Source organism: Manis javanica, chromosome 12 (assembly GCF_040802235.1).
Source record: "Manis javanica isolate MJ-LG chromosome 12, MJ_LKY, whole genome shotgun sequence".
NCBI lineage: Eukaryota > Metazoa > Chordata > Mammalia > Pholidota > Manidae > Manis > Manis javanica.
In genome coordinates, this window is record NC_133167.1 from 12,288,458 (window position 1) to 12,309,951 (window position 21,494).

General features: G+C 38.9%; 1 protein-coding gene across 14 annotated transcripts in view; it reads left to right on the forward strand.

Annotated features, from left to right (window-relative positions):
• Positions 1-21,494, forward strand: part of DOCK10 (dedicator of cytokinesis 10) — a 233,745-nt gene that overhangs the window by 174,500 nt on the left and 37,751 nt on the right. For all 14 annotated transcript variants that reach the window (XM_073218047.1, XM_073218048.1, XM_073218053.1 and 11 more), the window contains exons 24-31: positions 104-222; positions 2,127-2,196; positions 5,520-5,633; positions 9,019-9,090; positions 14,234-14,380; positions 15,998-16,081; positions 18,279-18,375; positions 20,264-20,308. In XM_073218047.1, the coding sequence (XP_073074148.1) occupies positions 104-222; positions 2,127-2,196; positions 5,520-5,633; positions 9,019-9,090; positions 14,234-14,380; positions 15,998-16,081; positions 18,279-18,375; positions 20,264-20,308 (748 nt within the window). The remainder of the gene's footprint in view (positions 1-103; positions 223-2,126; positions 2,197-5,519; positions 5,634-9,018; positions 9,091-14,233; positions 14,381-15,997; positions 16,082-18,278; positions 18,376-20,263; positions 20,309-21,494) is intronic.

Below are 21,494 nucleotides of genomic sequence, written 5' to 3' on the forward strand. Positions count from 1 at the left end.
CCAGATGAGGTGAGCTACGGTGTTGGTATTCGGGTTCTGAGCCCTTCAGCAGACTGTGCTTTAAATATAATCACTGCCTTTTTTTCCTGCCAATTTACTGCAGAACTTACTGAATGTGGAAAAGATTCATGCAATCATGAGTTTTCTGCCTATAATCTTGAATCAGCTCTTCAAGGTTCTGGTACAGAATGAGGAAGATGAAATAAGTACAGCCGTGACCAGGTACCCAGAACAGAAGAGGTTTCATCATCTGTGGCTACACAAAATTTTGATTATAACTGCATGGCAACCTAATTGTGTATGCTTGCATTTCATTTGGACACTATCTCAAGTTTAATTATTCCTCATTCTAGAGTTCTTACCTCCTAATCATCTGTTATGATCATTCGAGTAAAGTTTAGACCTTCTGTTTAACTTTTTCTTCATGTTTTTAATTAAACTGTTTATTTGGATATAATTTAGATTCACATGCAGTAGTAAGACATAATGCAGAGAGATCCCACGTTCCCTTTACCCACTTTACCCCAATGGCAACATCTTTCACCATTATAGTACAATATCCCTTCTAGGATATTGACATGGATAGAATCAGGACACAGAACATTTCCAACCCCCCAAAGACCCCCAAAGGTGCCCTTTTATAGCTACAGCTTCTTCCCTCTCATCACCACCCCCATCCTTTATCCTGGGTAAACACTAATCTGTTCACATCTCTAAAACTGTGTTACTTTAAGAATATATAATCACTTACATATATGGACTCAAACAGTATGACAGAAGGTCACCTTATAGGACTAGCTTTTTTCACTCAGCATGATTCTCTGGAGAGTCATCCAGGTTATGGCATCTATCAATAGTTCATTCCTTCTTATTTCTGACTAGTATTTCATACCAACTGTAGTTAACAGTTCACTGTTGATGGACATCTGGGTTAGTTCCAGTTTTTTATGATTTTGGGTGAACCCTGGTTTTCATTTCTTGGAGATAAATGTCCAGTGCAATCGCGGGGTCATATGATGGTTGCATGTGGGGTTTTAAGAAAACGCCAAATTGTTTTCCAGAGTGGCTGTCCATTTCAGATTCCTATTAAAGCTTTTTCTTTAATATTCAGGGTTGTTTTTTTTTAACTGTTCTCACTTTAAATTTGTCTATCCTCCATTTCCCCAACATTGCTAATCTGTCTGGTGACTTGGGCAATCACAGTTTCCTCTTTATAGCGTTAGTGTTTTGAATTAATTATTGAATCATCTATTCCTAATGTTCATTTTTTTAATTATTAGTTATAGTATTATGGAAAAAACTACTTTTGGTGTTAAAATGTTTCCAGTATCTTCCTAATTTACAAGCATATTATTAGCCTATTTCTAAATGAGAGTCTTTAGCCTCATCTTTAAAGCGGAACCCTGAAGCTCTGGAAAATGAAAGTATCCTCAATAGTTCCACAACCAGCCAGTTCCAGACCCAGATTAAAATACCCAACTGTGCCTTCAACTGATTATCTATTTAACATGAATATATGGGTCTGTGACAAGACTCCTAAATATTTCAGCTGATAGATCTGTTGAAATTCTGAGATATTCCTAAGCACTACAGCCATGGAGCAACTGGAAGTGTTACTGTGAAAATGTCAACCCACAGCTGGGGTAGCCAGAAACCCTACCCCAGCTAAGGGGGAAAAACACCCAAGACCTACATCTGGACCTAATTACTTTTCCCAAAAAGATATAGGGTGCTCCTGGGTTGGAAGTAGAACCTGTTTAAAATGGAATGTGATAATTAGAGGTTAAAGATCTGAGTTTTAATCAAATACTAAATGATCCCTTTTCCAAAAAGACAATGTCAGCACACACGTGGACCAAAATATCATATTCAACTCGAGCAAAGGCTTCCAGTCATACTGCAGCCCTAAGGCATTACTTGTATCTTAGTGTTTAGACATTTCAGGGTTGGAAATGGCTAACAGGAATACATATATTAAATACGCAGTGGCTGGGGGAGGCTGAAATTGGTTCATTTATTCATTCACTAACTATTAAGGACTCAGTTTACCATACACTCCAGTGACAAATCAAGTGGTATTTTTCTGTCTTCTCCAGAAAGGCCACTGAACAACTTTGTTTTTCCAGGGTTCTGACCGACATTGTGGCCAAGTGCCATGAGGAGCAGCTGGACCACTCCGTCCAGTCCTACATTAAGGTATGAAATGTGGACGTTTGTCATACCCCGTCACACCGTGTGGCTTGTCTCATTTCCTGTCTGCAACAAGTGGGAAGTTTCTCCCTTTAGCTGGATGGTGCCCACCCACCACAGTAATATCAAACATTCCCCTTAGCTACTTAAAGTGCCATCTCGTTGCATTGATGGGCTGGATGTATTATTTAAATGTATAAATGTGTAAATAATATGCACATGTGCAAATGAATATTAATGGGGAGAAAGAGCAAAGAAAGAGATAGAGGATAACATTAACGTATTGTCTTTTTGAAGTCAACATTACAAATAAATGAAATTCCTGTGTAAATTTAAGGAAGATTTTTCCTGTTGGATTATTGAATGCTCTATGTTTCTTCTGCAATGTTTTCTTAGCTCTTTTTATTGTTTTCTCAGGCATTATTTCATTTTCCCAGTTACTGTATATTTGTAGCTGCTTCTGGTATGTTAAGTCCTTTATCCTCTGGCATGAACCACTAGCCCATCCCATCAGTGTGCTCTGCTTCCGCCAGTGTCCTCTGTCCAGTGTTCACTTGGACGTGTTCATAGTCTCATTTCCAACTGGCCTGTGAATTAATGCCAGTGAACTTGTGATGATGTTTGCACATTGGAGTTCCTGCCTACATGTCCTCTTCTTAAATGTAAAGAAAGAAACTATCTGCCTGTAAAGAACAGTACCTTAGATCACTTTATAGTGCTTAGAAGATAAAAATTTTTATTTTTTTCTATGCGTAGATTAAATCTTTTTGAGAAACAGACCTATTTTAGTTAAAAGAATCTCTCCATTAACACATATGGGTACACATATACCCATTTATTTACTATGTCTAGAATGGTGACTAGAGAAGAATTCGAGGTCTTTTGTGCTAGCAACTTGTAAAAAAAAAAAATCCTGTAAAAGAAAATTCTAGAAATTTCATTCCAGAGTGAGCCTCTCTGAAATAGGAATTTTTTCATCATATTTTTATATCTATATATTTTCTACCAGCCAGCCATGTTAGATGTCTTCCCAAATACCTAGGTATGAATGTGGGCCCTTCCTTAAAAGGGCCCATTTGCCAAAAATAGTCTGTGACTTCACAGGAAGATCCCTATGGTATAATTTTTTCCAGTGAGATCTATCTTTCCATTTCAGAAAGCCAATTCCACCTACAGATGCCTTTTTGGTTTGCTCTGTGTTTAAGATAGAGTCACCACTTACTCTTACTAGAGTACTGATGGGTTTACAGTCAACAGTCATCTACAGAACTTGCACTCTCAACACTTACTGTAAATTTTCTATTTCAATCTCCAGAGGGGTTGAGAAGAAAAAAATTCCCCCATCCGTATCACACAGAGCCATCAACACAAGCATTATTCATCTTGCCCCAGTGGCTTCCCTGAGAATTACCTTAAGAACCCACTGATCTTGTGACTACTTTTGTGACAACCAAGGCTATTTCCTCATGGGAACCTTAAACAGTTCTCAGACTGTCTGTGATGTCTTTGCAGAGGTCGATTGGAAGTGCATCCTGGCATGGTGTTTATTGTTCACCAGGATGTTCAAAATATCCTGAGACCATTTGATTTTATAATAGAAGAGATTGCTTGGTCAATTTGCTTTGAAATGGCTCAAATCCAGGATTACACCGCTGTGGAGTTTCAAGCTGATAACAATTCCTAAACATGTTGTATATTTTCACATATCTAAAGCAAACACAGACTAATGAATAGAACTAACTGGAATTTTACTCTGGAAAGAACACTCAACTAGCAAGTGGAAAACTAGGTTCTAGTCAAGGTTAAACAGTTCGCTTGAGCAATCAGACTCATTCAACCTCATGTTTCTCCCCTGTGAAGCAAGATGAGATGGACCAGATAAACACTCAGCCCTGTGAGTCTGTGCCTGGACTGCTGTCACAGTACATGGTTGACTCTGACCTTCACCAAGGAGTCTTTTTTTTTTTTAACTCACAATGGAAAAAATTATTTTTTAGCATATAGGTAGATATTAAGCCTCATACATAGAAACATGAAAACTAATAGGCTGGTCCCAATATGCATTTTGATGTCTTTAGAAGATGTGATGTTCAATGGAATTTATATTTATTTAGAAGCAAACTAAACACCATTTCAAGTTCAGTGGTGCTAAATGCTGCTAACTCACCCCATCTACAATATTCAAAATGTACACATACACCATGTATTTTTCAAAGTTGTATGTCTAAAGCCAATCTAATTAAATGCTGTGGTTTACAGCAATCCATGGCACTGACGTGTTCCAGCCAAAATTTTAAAATAAGAATATTTCAGAGCTAGTTATCTTTGGGGTTAAATATGCATGGGATTAGGTAATTGATGATATTGCCTTCATATGAGTCATAGTCTATGGCTGGATTTTAGCCGGTTTCATGCATCTCTTAGCTTTCTCTTTCTTCTCTGTGATGAGCTTCCTGAAGTCAGGCCCCATCAGGACAACTTAGGTGTCAATGAGCTACAAAATTCAATGAAATGATTATAGACCCAAATGGGAATGTGCCTGTGATTTGAGTTTCTTGCCTACCTTCACTCTTGATGGTAGTGAAGTCTGAATTGTGAACATTATCAAGAAAATGACCCTCCTTGCAACAAACCCAACTCATAAGTAAAATATTATACTTCAGTAATAGGTATTTTATATTTGACATATATGTACATAAATTAATACAGATATCCTTAAAATATATGAAGACATACCAAAAACTAAAGCCATTACCTGCGTTCAGTGGTGCATGCCCCAACCAATCTCGAGAGAGAAAACAGTGAGCAGCATGTTATCTTACTGACAGCCAATGTTTACGAAGCCTTTGATAGCTGTGTGCAAGCACGAGATGGTAGACCCCGGGCATGTGGGAGCTCACCTAGTGGCCATCGCAAGGCACCTGCTTCCCCACTTGGCTATTTGAGTGGGTGCTCTACCCTTTCAGGATGAAGAAATGCTACCATGCCACCTGTTACCAGTGGAAGGAAGGAGAAGGGGAAATGTATCCTAAGTAGGTGGGTCAAAGCCCTCCATGTTTCCTTGAACCTGCTACATTGCTCTCTGACTCCTTCTTTTGATTTCTACAAAGAGTTTCAAGGAGAGTGTAGGTGAGTCAGGCCCTACCTGTACAAAGCCCTAAGTAGGAACAGGTGTGCACGACTCTTACCATTGGGCCCTCATTTATTTCACAACAAAATCTGGCATGAGCAGATAATTTTGAGATATAAGTTATTCATGCAAACATAATTTTCAAAGCTTTGTGGCTTTTTTAAGTATTTAACTTTTTCACTTTTTGGATTTTCTTCAGTTCGTGTTCAAGACAAAGGCGTGCAAAGAGAGAACTATACATGAGGAACTGGCTAAAAATGTGACTGGTCTTTTGAAATCAAATGACTCCACAACAGTAAAGCATGTCCTGAAGGTAAAGAATTGAAAGACAACCCTTTAATTGTTAGTATAAGCAATGGCTCACTCTCATCTCCAGAAGATGACAGGATTCATTGAGTATCATCGATCATTTCTCTTACAGTTGCTCACAGAAGCTTCATATTGAAATTGTACCATATGTAAGTCATGAAACCATAAAACTCTTAGAAAAAAAACATAGGCAAAAATCTCTTAGACATAAACATGAGTGACCTCTTCTTGAACGTATCTCCCCGGGCAAGGGAAACAAAAGCAAAAATGAACAAGTGGGACTCTATCAAGCTGAAAAACTTCTGTACAGCAAAGGACACCATCAATAGAACAAAATTGTACCATATGAAAATATTAAGCCAAAGAGGTCTATGTCAAGATCACCTTAAGAAATAGAATAGACCCATTAAGAATAACCCAAAACACTCAAAAATGCTAAGTGTAGCAAAAAATAAATTTTGTTGGAGTTTTAGGCACAGTAAGAAGAAATATACCAACGAAAGAGTTAACAGTGTATTAATGAATATACTGACAAGAGAGAGGAAGCAGAGAAACAACCACTCTTTGACCCCCAAAAGTTGGAACACATGCATTTATAGGAACATATAGAAGGAATGGTGAGATGCTTATAAAAAGATAATTCTTAATTATTATAAAAGAGTGAACTTATAGTCCTCAGTGAAATTAATTATCTGTACGACTTGACAGATGGCCAATCAATTAATAAGTAGCTAGAAAGAGAAGGTGGGATCACTAAGGGTCAACATTTTATCACTAAAATCAAATTATCCTGGGCCAAGAAATTTGTTTAAATTAGTTTTCTGAGTTATTCATTCAGTTTATTCCACAAATATGTTCTGAGTGCCTCCCATGGAGCAGGCACCATCCTCAGTACTTGGCATGCATCAGAGAAATAAAACTCTCTGCCCTTGGGAAGCTTATATTCTACTAAGGGATTAAAAATAATACACCACAGACATAGTAACAAAATTAATTAGATTGTATGTTAGAAGGCATGGGAAAGAAAATATCGAGCAGGTAAGGGGAATTGAGCACTCTGCAGGTGCGGGGTAAGGTGTGCAGTTTTAAATAGAATGGTCAGAACAGAGCTCATGAAAAAGGTAATACTTGTGCAAAACCTGTGAAGGAAGTGAAGGAGCTGATCATGTGGATGCTTAGAGGAGGAGGGAGAGACCTGCACAGACTCAGGGGGCAGCAGCAAGCCCGATGCACTTGAACGTGGCTGGAGCCAAGTGAGAGGGCAAGAGCGGAGACAGGAGGACGTCAGAGAAGCAACGGGAGGTTTGGCAGGTAGCATAAGGCCTCGTGACTCATCAAAAGGGCTTTGGCTTCCACCCAGAGTGAAACTGGGAGCCACTAGAGGGTTTGGAACAGAGGAGTGATATGAGCTGCCCTTGGCGATGAGGACCACGCGGACGGCTGTGTGATGGTAGACTGTAACGGGAGGGTGGGGACCGGGACCGCGGTAGAGGGTGGCCCACTGGAGTTGCCAAGTCCTCTGGAGAGACTCAGTGCTCAGTTAAAAACCAAGGGAAGGGAGTATTTGGTGCAGAAATTTTATCTTCAGGAGATTTTGCTGCGGATGGGCTAGGCGTTTCAGAAGGTATGATGGGTGGGTTTCTGAGATAGGAAGCAGTGGATGAGGGTACAACAGGGAATGTGCCATGTCTAAAGAGAGTTAGAGGGCAGGAGAGGAGTGGGGGCTTCTTCTGTTTTCAGACGTGAGCAGAGACAAAGCCTGAATTTGATTATTCCTGGTGGACGCAAGGTAAACAGCACACAGGCCAGAGAGCTAAGGGGTGGAGAGTGTAGGTGTTGACTGAATTAAGAGGCATGTTAAATGTTGGAACATCTAGCATGATGGTTAAAATTACCATTTTGGACAAGCCTGGGAAAGAGGATTTTAAATGTCCCTTGGATTAATTATTTTCAACAACACGAATTTCATTGCCAATATCAGATTCACCAAGCAGTGATCCCTTCATTAAGCCAGAGCTGCCTCTTTAGAACTTAAACTTTCTCTCTTCCTCATCCCCGTCAGTCTTCTGGAGTAGGACTGTGTATTCCAAAGTTCCTAGCAGTATTGTGTGTAGCAGCCTAAAATTGGATATGATTCAAATGCCATCAACAGTAGAGCAGATAAATAGTGATTATATATGTGATGTGGTGACAGTACAGGACCCCCGGCTACATGACTCAAGTGAACCTCAGAACAGAATCTACTGAATGAAAAAAGCAATTGCAGGAGAATGCACACAGGATGATTCCATTTATATGAAGTTTACTGACAGACAAAGTTAAAGACTATGTTGGTCACAAAATTAGGAAGTAAGGGAATGATTAGCACAAAATGAAAAATTCTTATCTGTGGTGGCAGGAATGGGAAGAAAAGAGGCCTTGGAAAGTGTATTCTTTAAACTCCATGTATACGATATACTTGGGATAAGTTGTCCCTGAGCCTCAAGAAAGAGGAGCCTGCACACTGGGATGTGCTTTGGTCTTCAACTGCACCCCTCCCCATAGGAAAAGGTATGAGCATAGCCAAGAGAAATGCTCATTGGGACCCCATACCTCCCCCTCTAGGCCTATAAGGACTCCCAGAAACTCCTATCTTAAGAGCCAATGGGCTTATTCTTGGGCCTGCTTAGACCTCTTTCCTAAGTCCATCCTTCAGAGGGAAAATCTTGAGGCCTTCATGCAACCCTAGACCCAAGGAGGGCACATTCGCAGTGGGAGAGAACCGGTTTGCAGACAGACCTTGGATGTGTAGATTGGGTATGACCCGTGAGCACAGGCCCCTCAAGGCGCAGGACAGAACCTTAGGGTAGAAGAGGAGGTCAGCCAGGGTCCTGCTCTCCCCACACTCTGGTACTGCCTTCCAAGAGGTCATGAAGTAATATTTGTCAAGGTAGGAGGATCAAACATATTTTACTTAATATTTTGTTAGCTACTTAGACATATGGTTTCCATTTTGTTCTCACCTCTAGTCCTGGAAATGTTAGGGGTGGGCCTACTATGATATATTTTGGTTTTGTTTAACTAAGTGAAACAGATAGAACACCCAGGAATAAATATTTCATACGATTACTGGCTAATCAGCCATGTTGAGCAAACTCATGTCTTGCTTTAGTTTGAACATTCTGTAAGATGGTTGAGCCACTGAAATGTCTGACATTTACTTTAACCTCAGAACTTTGATAAAGATCATCCTAACATAATGGAGAATATAGTCTTGCTTTGATACATTTAATTTCAAATTATGCATTTTAAGGTAAAGATTTAATAATATCACATGTTCTAAAGAAAAGAATTATTATTATTTTCATATAGGATAATAAAATTCTTATTGTCTTTTTCTTTCCTAATAGCATTCTTGGTTCTTCTTTGCAATTATCCTAAAATCAATGGCACAGCACTTGATCGACACAAATAAAATTCAGGTAAGATCATTGGTAATAAAGTATTATCCAACAATTATGCTAATAAATATCCTCTCCTTAGTTCCATTTTTTTTAATTTGTAAGCCTTAGCAATTTATGTTAATTGCTTTTTAAGTGAGAGAAATGACTCTGTGTTTCAGAGAAGTTCCTAAGAAGCAGATGCCAGAACAGAATTAGAAGTGCAAAGTGTTTACAAAGGACATGGGGGACAGACAGAAGGACTAGGAAGGTCTGACACCTGTGAAAGGACATGGGGAAGGAAGGAGGATTGGCCAGAAAGAGTTTTGCAGTAAGAAACTTTCAGCTGGGGCAGTGGGTAGTTTGAAAGCAAGGAATGTTCATGGGCACTTCTGGGCAGAGGATCTGGCTCAGGACCTTTGCACGCTCAGTTATGAGCAGCCTGGGGACAGTGTGGGCTTGGCATGAATGCCTGAGTGGATCCTGAAGATTTAGCTGCTATTTATATTCTTCCCAGAATGTATGTATAATTTATATTGTCTTAAAGGGACATCTGAGCTATATATGTCCATGGCTGCTACAGTCCCCAGCTTGCACCATGTGTGGCACATGTTTGTGAGTCTGCTCTCCCATCATTCCCTTGGGCCTCCCTTCCTCAAAGGGAATTTACAAGAGGGAGGCTAGTGGGATTAACGGGAGACCCTGTTACTGCAGTTGGCCTCAGGTCCCTACATGGTTCTCACCATCAACTCCTCCACTATCCATTCTAGAGTCCCCCCACCCTGTCAGCTCTTGATGACTTACCTGTGGTGTGGCTCAAATCCTCCCTCTAGAGTGGTCCAGAATGGTCTCAGCGTCTGGTAATCATATTCCAGTCAGGCCATTTTTAGCTATATTGAGTAAGAAAAACCAAGAATCACCAAGTGGATCCCCTGAGCTCCACATATATTTTTCTCTGTCCCATTGTGGGTGAGACCAAGGAGGAGCCTCTGACACTGACCCTCCCCCACCAAGTGTTAAATCAGAACAATGAAGATAAAGAAAGTAAATCAAAACAATACCACGTGTGGGGTCTAGCGGTAAATGGCAATATTGTCTTGATTTACACTCTTGGTGGGGAAGGGGCAGTGTCAGAGGGTCTTCGCCCCTGGGATAGCTGCACAAGCCACTCACCCAGCTTGAGGTTCCTCTAAATGCCAATTATGTGAATACAAACAATATATTTGCAGCAGGTAAATGACTATCAAGTAGATCACTGAGCCCAGTGGACCCACTGTTAACAGACCTTTAGTCACTACTCCTTTATTAACCCTGTAAGCCCCCCTCTACCACCATGGATGGGATGATGCTTTTGGTCTCCAGAAATCAGTACCAATTCAGATCTTGTGTCCAATAGTGCTTGAAATATGGGAATATTCTCCTCTCCCTAGGCCCCCCAGGCCTTGTTAACGAGCTGTACCGCTCGCTGAGAGTCAAGACCCCTGGCTGCCCTCCAGCCTTGCTTTTTGTTGTGATAATCACAGCCCTCTGGTTCTGGAAGATTAAATACAATCATATGGCCTCTGTGCTTTTGGTGACCATTATCCCCACGGCTGTAGTGAGCCGACACTATGGCTGCCTCTCCCACCTACAGACACGAGACACCACTGCACTGCTTAGGGATATTGGTCCTGGCACTTTCTTGATGGTTTTTGTGGGTGGCGTGTCCTCTGGGCCCTCCTGTAGAGCTTGATCCTCTGATGGGTCTTCTCTACATGTATATATTGCTTCATGTCCACTCCCCTTCTGTCATCTGCCAGGGCAAATCAAACATTTTCACTGCTTAAAATGGGCCATCTCCAGGATTTTAAGAGCCACTCTAACAGTGAAGGGTTCATCCTTGAAGTCTTTTCTAACCCATGCCCTGATAAAGCACCCCCATGTCAATGAATTTTAACTTACTCTTATATTCTGGCCCCATTGATCAAACGTTCTCAACATCCAATCTCAGAGATACTCCCGTGGCTCCTGCTGGTGCCTACTAGCTAATTTTTACAACTCCTTGGGGTGTACTTTCTTTCTTACCTTATTAGGCCCAGCAAGTTCACAGCTGGATTAAACTGGGACTTAACCCCTGCTACCGGGCTGAATTCCAGGAGAGGGGGAGGGACATCTCCTGAAGCATTTGCCTGTTACCTTGCAGGGAGAGGCCTTGGCAGGGTCCTCTCCCATGGGAGACATAGTGACCCTTAACAGGGATGCATAGGACACTTCTTCCAGCACTCAGAGTTCAGGGAAGTGTGCAGAGCCACCATCCTTGGGTCATCCACCAGATGACCCCATCTATGCTTCCAGATACCCAGGTCTCCCTAACCATGGCCTTGGCTTAAGTATAACAAACCTGTCTTAGCTGGACATTGAATCATCTCTGGAATGCCAAAACTCTCAATTCTTAAGTTGTTTGCTTCTCAGTTTGTGTCTACTTTCCCTATAGAGGTAAGAGCTTCCTATCTAAGAGGAAGAGAAAATCTAACACGATAAGAATGATTCATAACTGTTATTCAGCTCTGTTAGAGTCAAGAAACCTCACTATAATCCTTGCTTTGCCACTAACATGTGAGATAATAAAAAAGACACTTAACATCTCAGAGCCCTCTTTTCTCATCTGTAAAGAGTGGATTGTACTTAAAATCCTTTGTTTCCCATCAATATATATCTACTCAAATAGTCTGGTCACAAAGCACCCTTATGAACAGCCTAAGAATAAAGGAACTCGGACACATCCTTGTGTCCAACATTTATCCTCACTGATTCAAACTTCCTTTTCATTACCCCCCTTCCGGGGCAATTCTCACACTCCAGCTTTCTGTCAGAGGCCCATAACCTTGCAATTTTCTTATACCTCTATTTGTCATAGTTGAAAAAGACCAGATACCATCATTTGAATCAAAAACTCATAGTATAAGTCTCCCAAGTTTCCCCCTTTCCTCATCTTTTCTTTTGAATTATTAAGTGAATAGCTTTCTCTGTCACTAAAGAAATTTCTGTCATCAACGTGGGTGGGAGATTTGAGGAAGTCAGGCAAGATGTCTGGTTTAGTCCCCTGAGAGGTAGATAGCACCTCCATCTGACCCCTACTCTCTTGACCAAGGTGAGTTTCTGTTTATTAAGAACTGAATGTCTCTAGTTGCAAAAGGTTCATTGTACTGGTAAGCCTTTATTTCTCCCATCATGCCCTTGTTCTTAACAAATGCCTGAAAGTCATCCTTTGCATTCTGGGCCTGCTCCTCAGGACTTGTGCCAAACCACAGCCCAGGTTTTCCAGTGGGTTATGGCTCTGTAGCCTGAGACCCCACTATGCTATCACCTCCCCCGACTTTCTCCCCTATCCTGAAAAAGACAATCAAATCCCCAGTACAGGAATTCTCCCACCTCAAGCCTTTGGGATGTACTTCCAGAGAACAATTAAAAATATCACTCCTGTATTTACCAGTCAGCACACATTCAGGCTAAGAAGGGGAATGGCCACAGAGAGAGTTTGAGAGGAAGGCAGAAAGAGAGAGGAACAGAGAAATTATCAAGGCCCAAGGGGTTAATGCACGTCTATGGCACTGATAGGTTTAATGCATACTGGGGGACTAACAAAATGTAAAGGAAAGCTATAACGTGCTGTCATTACTGAAAAAGTGATTGTTGCTTTCATGTAGTTGAATCATTTATTCTTATTTCCCAAAGTATATGGAGCAGAATGAAAAATCATGTATGTGATTAAATCAAGTTTATTTGTTGTGCAAATGACTCCGGGAATAAGTTTTAAATATATGCAAAGGGTAACCATGAGATCCTCAAGATATCTTTACACTGGTGTCCTGGGAAATTGGCATAAAAAAAATCCCAGTCCAAGTGAGCTCCGTCATTCCCACAGTTAATCACTGTTCATCTTGCATGGTTTTTATTCTTGCTGCAGGGAAGGCTGGGTGCTAGAAATTTGGAAAGAGGTGCTCAGGTTAACTCTAAATCTTGTGTTTCTACCTATAGTGAAAATGTGAGTCTAATTTTAAAGCCAGCTTGTAAAGATGAACACATATATCTGTCTTGTGCAAAGGGGCTGTGTAAATTTGTGAAGTAGAGACTGAGTTACAGAACTCAGCTGCCTGAAACTTTTCCCTCATGCGCAGGAGTTCAAACCAAAGTGGTTTCCTGGACTTTGAGGGTGGTTTGTAGGGACCCTTAGGGTTTTACTGTAGCCAGTGTATATTATGTAATCTCGTAGCCATAGCCAAGTCATTTTGTATCTTGTGGCCTTGACTGTGAGGTCCCACCAGGACCTACTGTGCCCCATTCTGGCACCAGGGAGTTAAGACTAGCTGGTACAAACTTGCAGCTGTAAGATGAAATAAAGTCTGAGGATCTAATGTAAAATAAAGTGATTATAGTTGAGAACACTGTGTTGTATAATTGAAATTTGCTAGGAGAGTAGAACTTAAATTTTTTCACAAGAAAGGACAAAAACGTGAGGTACCAGATGTGTTCATTAACTGAATGGGCCAAATCCTTTCACAACATACACATATACCAAGACATCACAGTGTGCATTTTAAATATCTTATAATTTTATATGTCAGTAATATCTCAATAAGCCTGAAATAAATTAAAAAGAAAAAGGCTCTCTGGGACTCACTCCTTATTAGTGGACATTTCAAAGCAATATCTGTGCTCATTCAATTACCCATTCAATGATTCCTTATAATTGTTTATGGAGGGATTCCTACTTTAAAAAAGTCAAACTAATTGATTTTTAACTTAAATAGAGAACTATGTGTCAAAGAAAATCTAGAATAATGTTCATTAAACCATTAACAGTAGTTATTTCCTGAGAAGGAAGGGAGGGAAATTAAGATGCAAAAGGTCATAGAAAATGTTGCATTTCTCCATTATTTGAATATTTGAATAATATACATTATAATTTACTTTTTCATAAAAAAGTGAAAAATTTGTTGACCAAAATAGAAGGAATGTGAAACAGAAATGATGGAATTCATGACCTTGAAATTAAAAGGGCTTCTGTTTTATTACGGTTTTCAAGTTTTCAACAGGACTCTTTTTGTTTAATGATATATAAAATGAAGTAAGTCTTTCAGCTTATTTTTTCTAGGCTTAGTATTTCACATGCCACTTTATAAAAAATGATCCATTCTTTCCCTAGCTTTCTCGGGCTCAAAGATTTCCTGAGTCTTACCACAGTGAACTGGACAATCTTGTAATGGTCCTGTCTGACCATGTGACTTGCAAATACAAAGATGCATTTGAAGAAACAAGAAGGGCAAATCACAGCGTTGCCAGATTTCTTAAGGTACAGTTATGTGAGGTCACAATTCTATTCAAGCCCCCATGATATCGCATATGAGATTTTCTAAATGCTAATCAAGTCGCATCTCCATTTACGACGAAGAGCCCCAACTAGCACTATTAGAGGAATTCTTCCATCTATACATCTTTTCTGCCTGAAATAGTTCCTGACATTTTTTCCAATTTGGAGTCACATAAAACAAAAACCATGATTCAAGTATCCATTTGAGTGTTGCCAAATCATAGGGCTTCTAAATATTTTTAAAGAGAAAAATGAGATTTTTAAAGAAGCTGCATTGCGGCAGTATTATTCTGTCAGGTATTTCTGCCCTTGAAGTGATGTCCTGGCCTGCCTGTAGCTCTAACATTGATGATAAACAGCCACTTTGGCAAAACTTTTGGGAACTTAAAATTTTTGTTATATTACCTACAGACTCTTTTTTACATAATGAAAATATTATGCACTCATCCCACAAATGAATTGTTATCAGTTAAAGTATTGAGTAGTTACTTACTAAACTGGGCATACATTTATACTTAGATTTCTTTGGATTACAGACATCCACACTGAATTGAGAAGAAAATAATTCTTAGTCAAAAAAAAAGCTAACATAGAGTGACATTGTATCACTTAACAGATAATACATTCAACTAGAAAGATAATTTTTTTCTTCAATTCTTTATTTTGCCCAACTATTAATTATTATAACCTCGATGACGCCACTTCTCTTGTTTCTTTATAGTAGACAGCAGGTGGATAGGTGTGAGAAATAAATACTAATAATATACAGTTAAGAAGCTATAGAGGTAGACATAAAGTTAACTCAAGTTGTCTTTGGTGAGTTTTAACTCAGTCTAATTTGTTTTTCAATGTGTTAAACACTATTTCAAATTATACACTACATTTTCTTCTCGGATTTACTTTTTTTCAATGTTTTTCCCCTTATTTTTGCTTGTTCCTTACTTCCAGAGAGAGAAAGGATGGTCAGGGTTAAAGGAGGAACAGGGTAAAGGAGAAAAAAGAAATTACTCTAGAAAACTGATTCAAGAAACCCCAGGAGGCTTTTTTTGTGGATCCCCAGGGCAGGCCGACTTCCCTCCGTCTTCCCAATTCATGAATGCTGATCTGGCCTCCTTCGGAAGCTCACAGATCTGCTCTGCCAAGGATCATAGTTGCCCTGGGAAATGGCAGTTGCCACTACTGTGGTTCGATGACAGGACTCACCGGCCCCTCCTGCATCGAATCAGAAGGCCCCTGTGTCTTCACCAAGACACCCCCAGGGCTCTCTTGCTCTTTCTTGAGAAGTTTCACAAGTAAAAGCTAAAATTTTCTACATAAAAAGGAAAGGGCTATAATATTTAATGGCAAGGCTCCAGATGATGTTTTGTAAAATCAATAAATATGAGTTTATACGTTTCCGGTATGTGTACTTTATTTAGTATTTTAATTGGTTGCCATATGTGGGTGAATGCATAAACACATCGTAGAGATTTTTTAAACATTTATTATACCACATATTTAGTTAAATGTTATTTTATTTCAATGTACTTAATCATCTTTTCTAAAATACCTCAAGATCCTCAGAGTAAAAGTCTGAATTTAGCATCGTATCGTTTTTAGCGCTGCTTTACGTTTATGGACCGGGGCTTTGTGTTTAAGGTGGTCAACAGTTACATCAGCATGTTCTCCTCCGGGGACCTAAAGGTAAGAACCAAGAGCAAGAGTGTTTGCCTTCTAAACAATTGCATTATAAATAAATAAACTGGTGTCTGTGTTTATCTGCCTAAAACACTAACCTGTCTGTCCTCCGCATCAAAAACTAATTTCTGTACAGTTGAGAGGCAGCTTTTTAAAATGGTTCCTCTGCCGAGGGAGTTTTCCAAGCCCTTCCTCAGTGAGGGACAAGGGAGTGTGGAAGGAAAGTGTTTGCATTTCACTCGTGTTTCCTGTGCCTGGGGAAAGGAGGGATTCCCGTCAGGGGCAGTTCTCGTAGCTGAGAACACCCTAGTTTGTTCCCGGACTGTCTTGATTTTAACAATGAAAGTGTCTTTTCCTTAGAAACCTTCAGTCTTGGGCAAAATGGGATGGTTGATCATCCTACCTAAATAAGGGTTTATGTGTGGGGAGATAGACAGGAAACAATGCTGTCTAGAGAGCAGTGGGTCTCAAAGTCTGGTTCCTAGACCGGGGATGTCAGAACTGACCCGCCACAGGTGGGACCCAGAAACCTGTACTGGAACAAGAATTTCAGGTGATTGTTCTGACTTCCAAGTTTGAGAACCACTGAGCTAAATTATGGCATCTGCCAGAGGAATAACACCGGAAATGAGCCACATTATGAAAGTTGTATCGGTTAGGTTTCTTTGGATTGCCAGCAACAGAAATTTACTCCAGTTAGACAGAAGGCAATATTTATTAGAAGGTTATTGAGAGTAAGTAGGCTCAAGGAAAGAGCAGGAAAACTAGGTCTGGAAAAGAGCAGGGGCCAAGGTGCTTCCAGGACACAAGAATAATAGTGAAAGAGAGAGTATGTGGCCAACATGCGCTGCTGCTTCAGTAAATCAACCGGAGCCATTTTTCCCTTTTAACACTCCGCTTAAGATTTACATTCCAGAGAGGAAGTGTGGGACCAGCCCTCCATGAGTCACATGCCTGCCTCTTGAGGAAGAAAGACAGGGCTCCTGAATTAATAGTTCCCCATTAACCTTCATCCATTGGGAAGAAGGTTAGTCCCCAAGAGGAAATTATCTAGGTATTGGGAAAGAAAAATGAGCATTGTGATCTTCCTATTGCTTTTCATGTCATGCTTAGGAATCTGAGCATTATTTTTTTTAACAGTAGAGGTTTGTTTTTGACTAAGAGAGTGGCATGACTCTGTCATTTTGTTTTAAGAATCCAATTCTCTAAAATTTTTTTGAGAGAATATTCTTCTTTAGCTCCAATTATGCATAAAATTTGCAGACTATCCTTTTAGATATAATTCCAATAGACCTAAATTATATTTTTTCAAAGACCAAACAGAACATACTCAATGAAGAATAATAAACATATAGTTTAATGATGTTCCTGTTTGCTTTGATATTCAAAGGTTTAAGGCAAATACTATCCTTGCTTGAAACAGCAGTATTTTTAAATTATTGACTAAAATTGCCAAAGACCATAATTCTAATACATGTGAGTAAATGGAATATGTTTTATTTTGATAGCTGATCTCAGTGAATACAGTGAACATGATCCAAGTCTTAAAAATTGGTTATTTAGTCTGCATGACAGTGAAAATTGAACAGTTACGAACGTGCTAAGTGTTCTTCCTGACGTGGTTGTTTCTAACGTGTTAAGTTGTCGCAGACCATGTCTGACTCCATTTATCACTGTCTTAATCAAAACATTATTGAAGAAACAGACCAGTTTGCCAGGGTAGGGGAGAGGTGGAATTAAATCATGTACTCTTAGAACAAATGGCAACAAAGAGAGATTGACTCTAACTTGAGGTCACCCGCTCTGCTGTCTTCCTTAGCACTGGCTCGCAGGAGTTGATTGTAGAGGTCTGTTTTATGAGCTGAGTGTAGTGTTAGAGCTCTGTACATGTGATGAGGCACTATTTCTCCCAGAATGAGTTAAAAGAAGTGAGAAATGTGACTCAGTAAGATCGTATCTCCTAGAAGCTCCACACAGGTTACAAATGGGATCGTTTCATTAGGAGGCTTTGACCAATCTCCAAAAATAGGGTGCCTAACTCCATTTCCCCCTTCAGAGGGGATAAAATCCTTTCAACTTTACAATACCCTGGTGATCACTCAAAAGGAACTACATCTTCTTGGTAGGTGTAAGATTCAGGTGTATGTTTTTCATTCACTTTCTGGTGTGCAAATAATAGTTACTCAATTTGCCTCTTTTTCAGACCCTATGTCAGTATAAATTTGATTTTCTTCAAGAAGTATGCCAGCATGAGCACTTTATTCCTTTGTGTCTCCCCATAAGGTCAGCAAACATTCCAGGTAATAATTCCCAGAATTTTTATCAGTCCCTACAAAGTGAACGTTTTTGTTGTTGTTGTTATTTCCTGTTTCCACAGTTTTGGTTTTGTCTTTAGTTGTCACAGGAACATTAGATCCAGGTAATCAGATTAAAATGCAAAAAATGTTAGTGGCATGTGGTAAAGAACACAGGTCTATAGTTCTCAGTAACTGTCTGTTTCCTTTTCCATTAAAAGAGAAGGCCAACAAAACTACAAAAACTGGTGATTATAAATCAAAGAATTTAAACTTAGGGACATGATGTCTTTCATCATACTGGCCCCCAAACAGAGCTTTCCTTTGATTTCAAAAGACATAAAATTACAGGGAGGAAAAGCCATATTTTGTGAGTAGAAATTCATTTAACATGATCAATTAACATATGTAATTATGTTAAAATGCAATTCCTCAAAAAACAAGTCTTACACAAAGAAAACATGTGTGAGTTAGCTTGAAAGGGGGGAACACAGGCAGGAGGACAACTTTGTAAATATTTGACATCTCTGGGTCAAGAAAGAGGCAGAGAGGGACTTGCAGGTAAGAATGGGGCTTCACATGTTGTCACTGTAATTGTTATAATATACATGGTCTGCAGAAATTGTTTTCATTTATTAGTTTTGTTTAAAAAATTACATACACACTCACACACACACACACACACACACACACACACACACACATACCACGATGATCATGGTAGAGACTAAGCATCACCCATGCAGATATCAGAAACTAATCAAACATCAAGATGCAAAGACAATACTGAAGTGATGTAGGGACTTACTTCTCTTCCACAGTGTGTGTGAATATTGAACCATTATCTTGTACCTGAGACTAAATTAGTGTTATACATTAGTTGTACCTCAATAAAACAAATAACTCAAATAAATAAATACATACCACTTTATTTCAAAGCAGTGAGTAAATCACAGGCACAGTTTTGATACTCCTGGAAGGCAGAAACTAAGATAGTAAAGAACCTCCCTATATGTATTATAATTTGTACTAATATTTTGGAGGGAAAAGAGAGTAAATACATTTTCAAAAAATAAAAGTTTTGTCATTTTAATCTTGAATATAAGCTATATACATTATTCCATTCTAATTTAATCTAAATGTTTTCATAGTAAAAAGGGTAGAAATGTTATTTTGGGCAATAACATTTTTAGCCTTTTTAGTTTCGTGTTTGTTTTTGTTTTATGAACTCGTGCCAAGTTATTAGTAGGTTAGGCAAGCTGGTTAAGATGCTTAAGAACAGCAAACCTTTTCTGTCATTTTGATTCTAGTTGTTTCCTATTTGTCAGTAGCTCAGAAAAAGACCTGATAGTCTCTTTGTAGATCTGAAATTATTAATAGTAACCATAAAAATATATGTATCATGGATTGGTGCACAGGAAAGATGGTGTAGCTCAGAGAAAAAAATAGGGACTCTTTGGCATCTTACTACAGTGATGGACAGTGACTGCAATGGGGTATGGGGGGGAGACTCGATAACTGGGTAAATGTAATATCATTGTTTTTCTTATGAAACCTTCATAAGATGTATATCATTGATACCTTAATAAAAAAATTTTTTTAATAAATACTATGAAAAAATATATATGTATCATGGCATATAGATTTCTGATAGCCTTTTACTTGGACACCTGTTTTTCTAGGAATTAAGATAATTCTGTTCATGTCATTCTTTTCTAAGGAAACAAAACCTAAGGTATTTGTCTTGAAAAACAAAGCTTTATTGAAGAGATTCACTTATATTTTAAGACAATGTATTTTAATTTTTCACTGTGAATTATACATTGTTAATGAATATAATGTGTATCTAAGTATGTATATATCTGAACTTTTTGTTTATTTATATTAATTCCAGATCCTTTGACACCTTCAGAATCAACTCAGGAGTTACATGCATCAGGTAAATGATAATATTTTATGTTGCATTATCTAAGTATAATTCACCACATCAAAATCTGATAATGTTGATTGGTATAGATACTATACATTTCCAGCTTCCAGGTTTATTTTTAATTTATTATATTTAATATTATGTAATCAAAATAGTCAAAAAAGTGACCAAGCTTTTCTCTTGTCACAGATAATTAAATGCTTCCCCAACTTGAATTCTTTCATATTTTATTCTTCAGAGCTTGAAATTTTTTTAAAAACTTTATTTTAAATATAAACTTTTTAATTTAATTTTTTTAATTTCCCAAAGTATCTCAAGGTTTCTTAGACTGTATCATAAATAAAATTCCCAAATATATATATAATAACATGCATGTTCAATGTAACTAGCTTTATGTGATATGTTTCTGTCAATGAACCACAGCCTGGTTTTAGCTATTTTCTGAAGACTGAGATTATTAGAATCATATAACTCTGTTTGTACCTGATAACTTACAAAAGATTGGGCAAAACTTTTTTTTAGCCATAGTTTGGGAATTGAAAAGTATTTTCCTATTTCTGGCCCCTCATTATTACTCACTACATCACAGAGAAATTTATTTAACCTAAGATCTTTGATCTTAGTTTTTTGAATTTCCACAGTGCCTGTTGTGTATCTCCAGTGGCATCTTCATGGACTCAAATACTCAGTATGTTTTATTTGCTCCTGGTCAATTATGAACTGGAACATTCCAGTAGCTCTTTGTGCCTAACAGGTAGTCCTGAGAATTCAATCAAATAACGCCCACAAAGTACTTCACCTGGTGCTGGCACACAGTGTGTGTTCTGTAAGTGGGCGGTAGTGCTGTTATTAACATTTACATTTAGGAAGCACATTGCACAATTCTGAATAAATGCATTACTACTGGAAATGTTAACATTCTTTTCTCCATAATTCAGGCTCAAAATTGTGCAGTCTCCTTTGGTTTTCCTCTCTCCTTGCTCCTTCACATCCTTCAGCCACCTCATCCTGGGGATTTTACTTTGATTTCTTGAGTCCTGCCACCCCAGGCCAGGATGCTGGTGGCTTCCTTCTCTCCATCCACCCCTACTGCTACAGCTTCCTGTATTGTAGCCCTTTCCCCTCCTCTCCCTACTGTTTAATTCATTTATATCCTGACACCATGTTAAGAAGCAGTAAAGCACAGGTCTGGTCA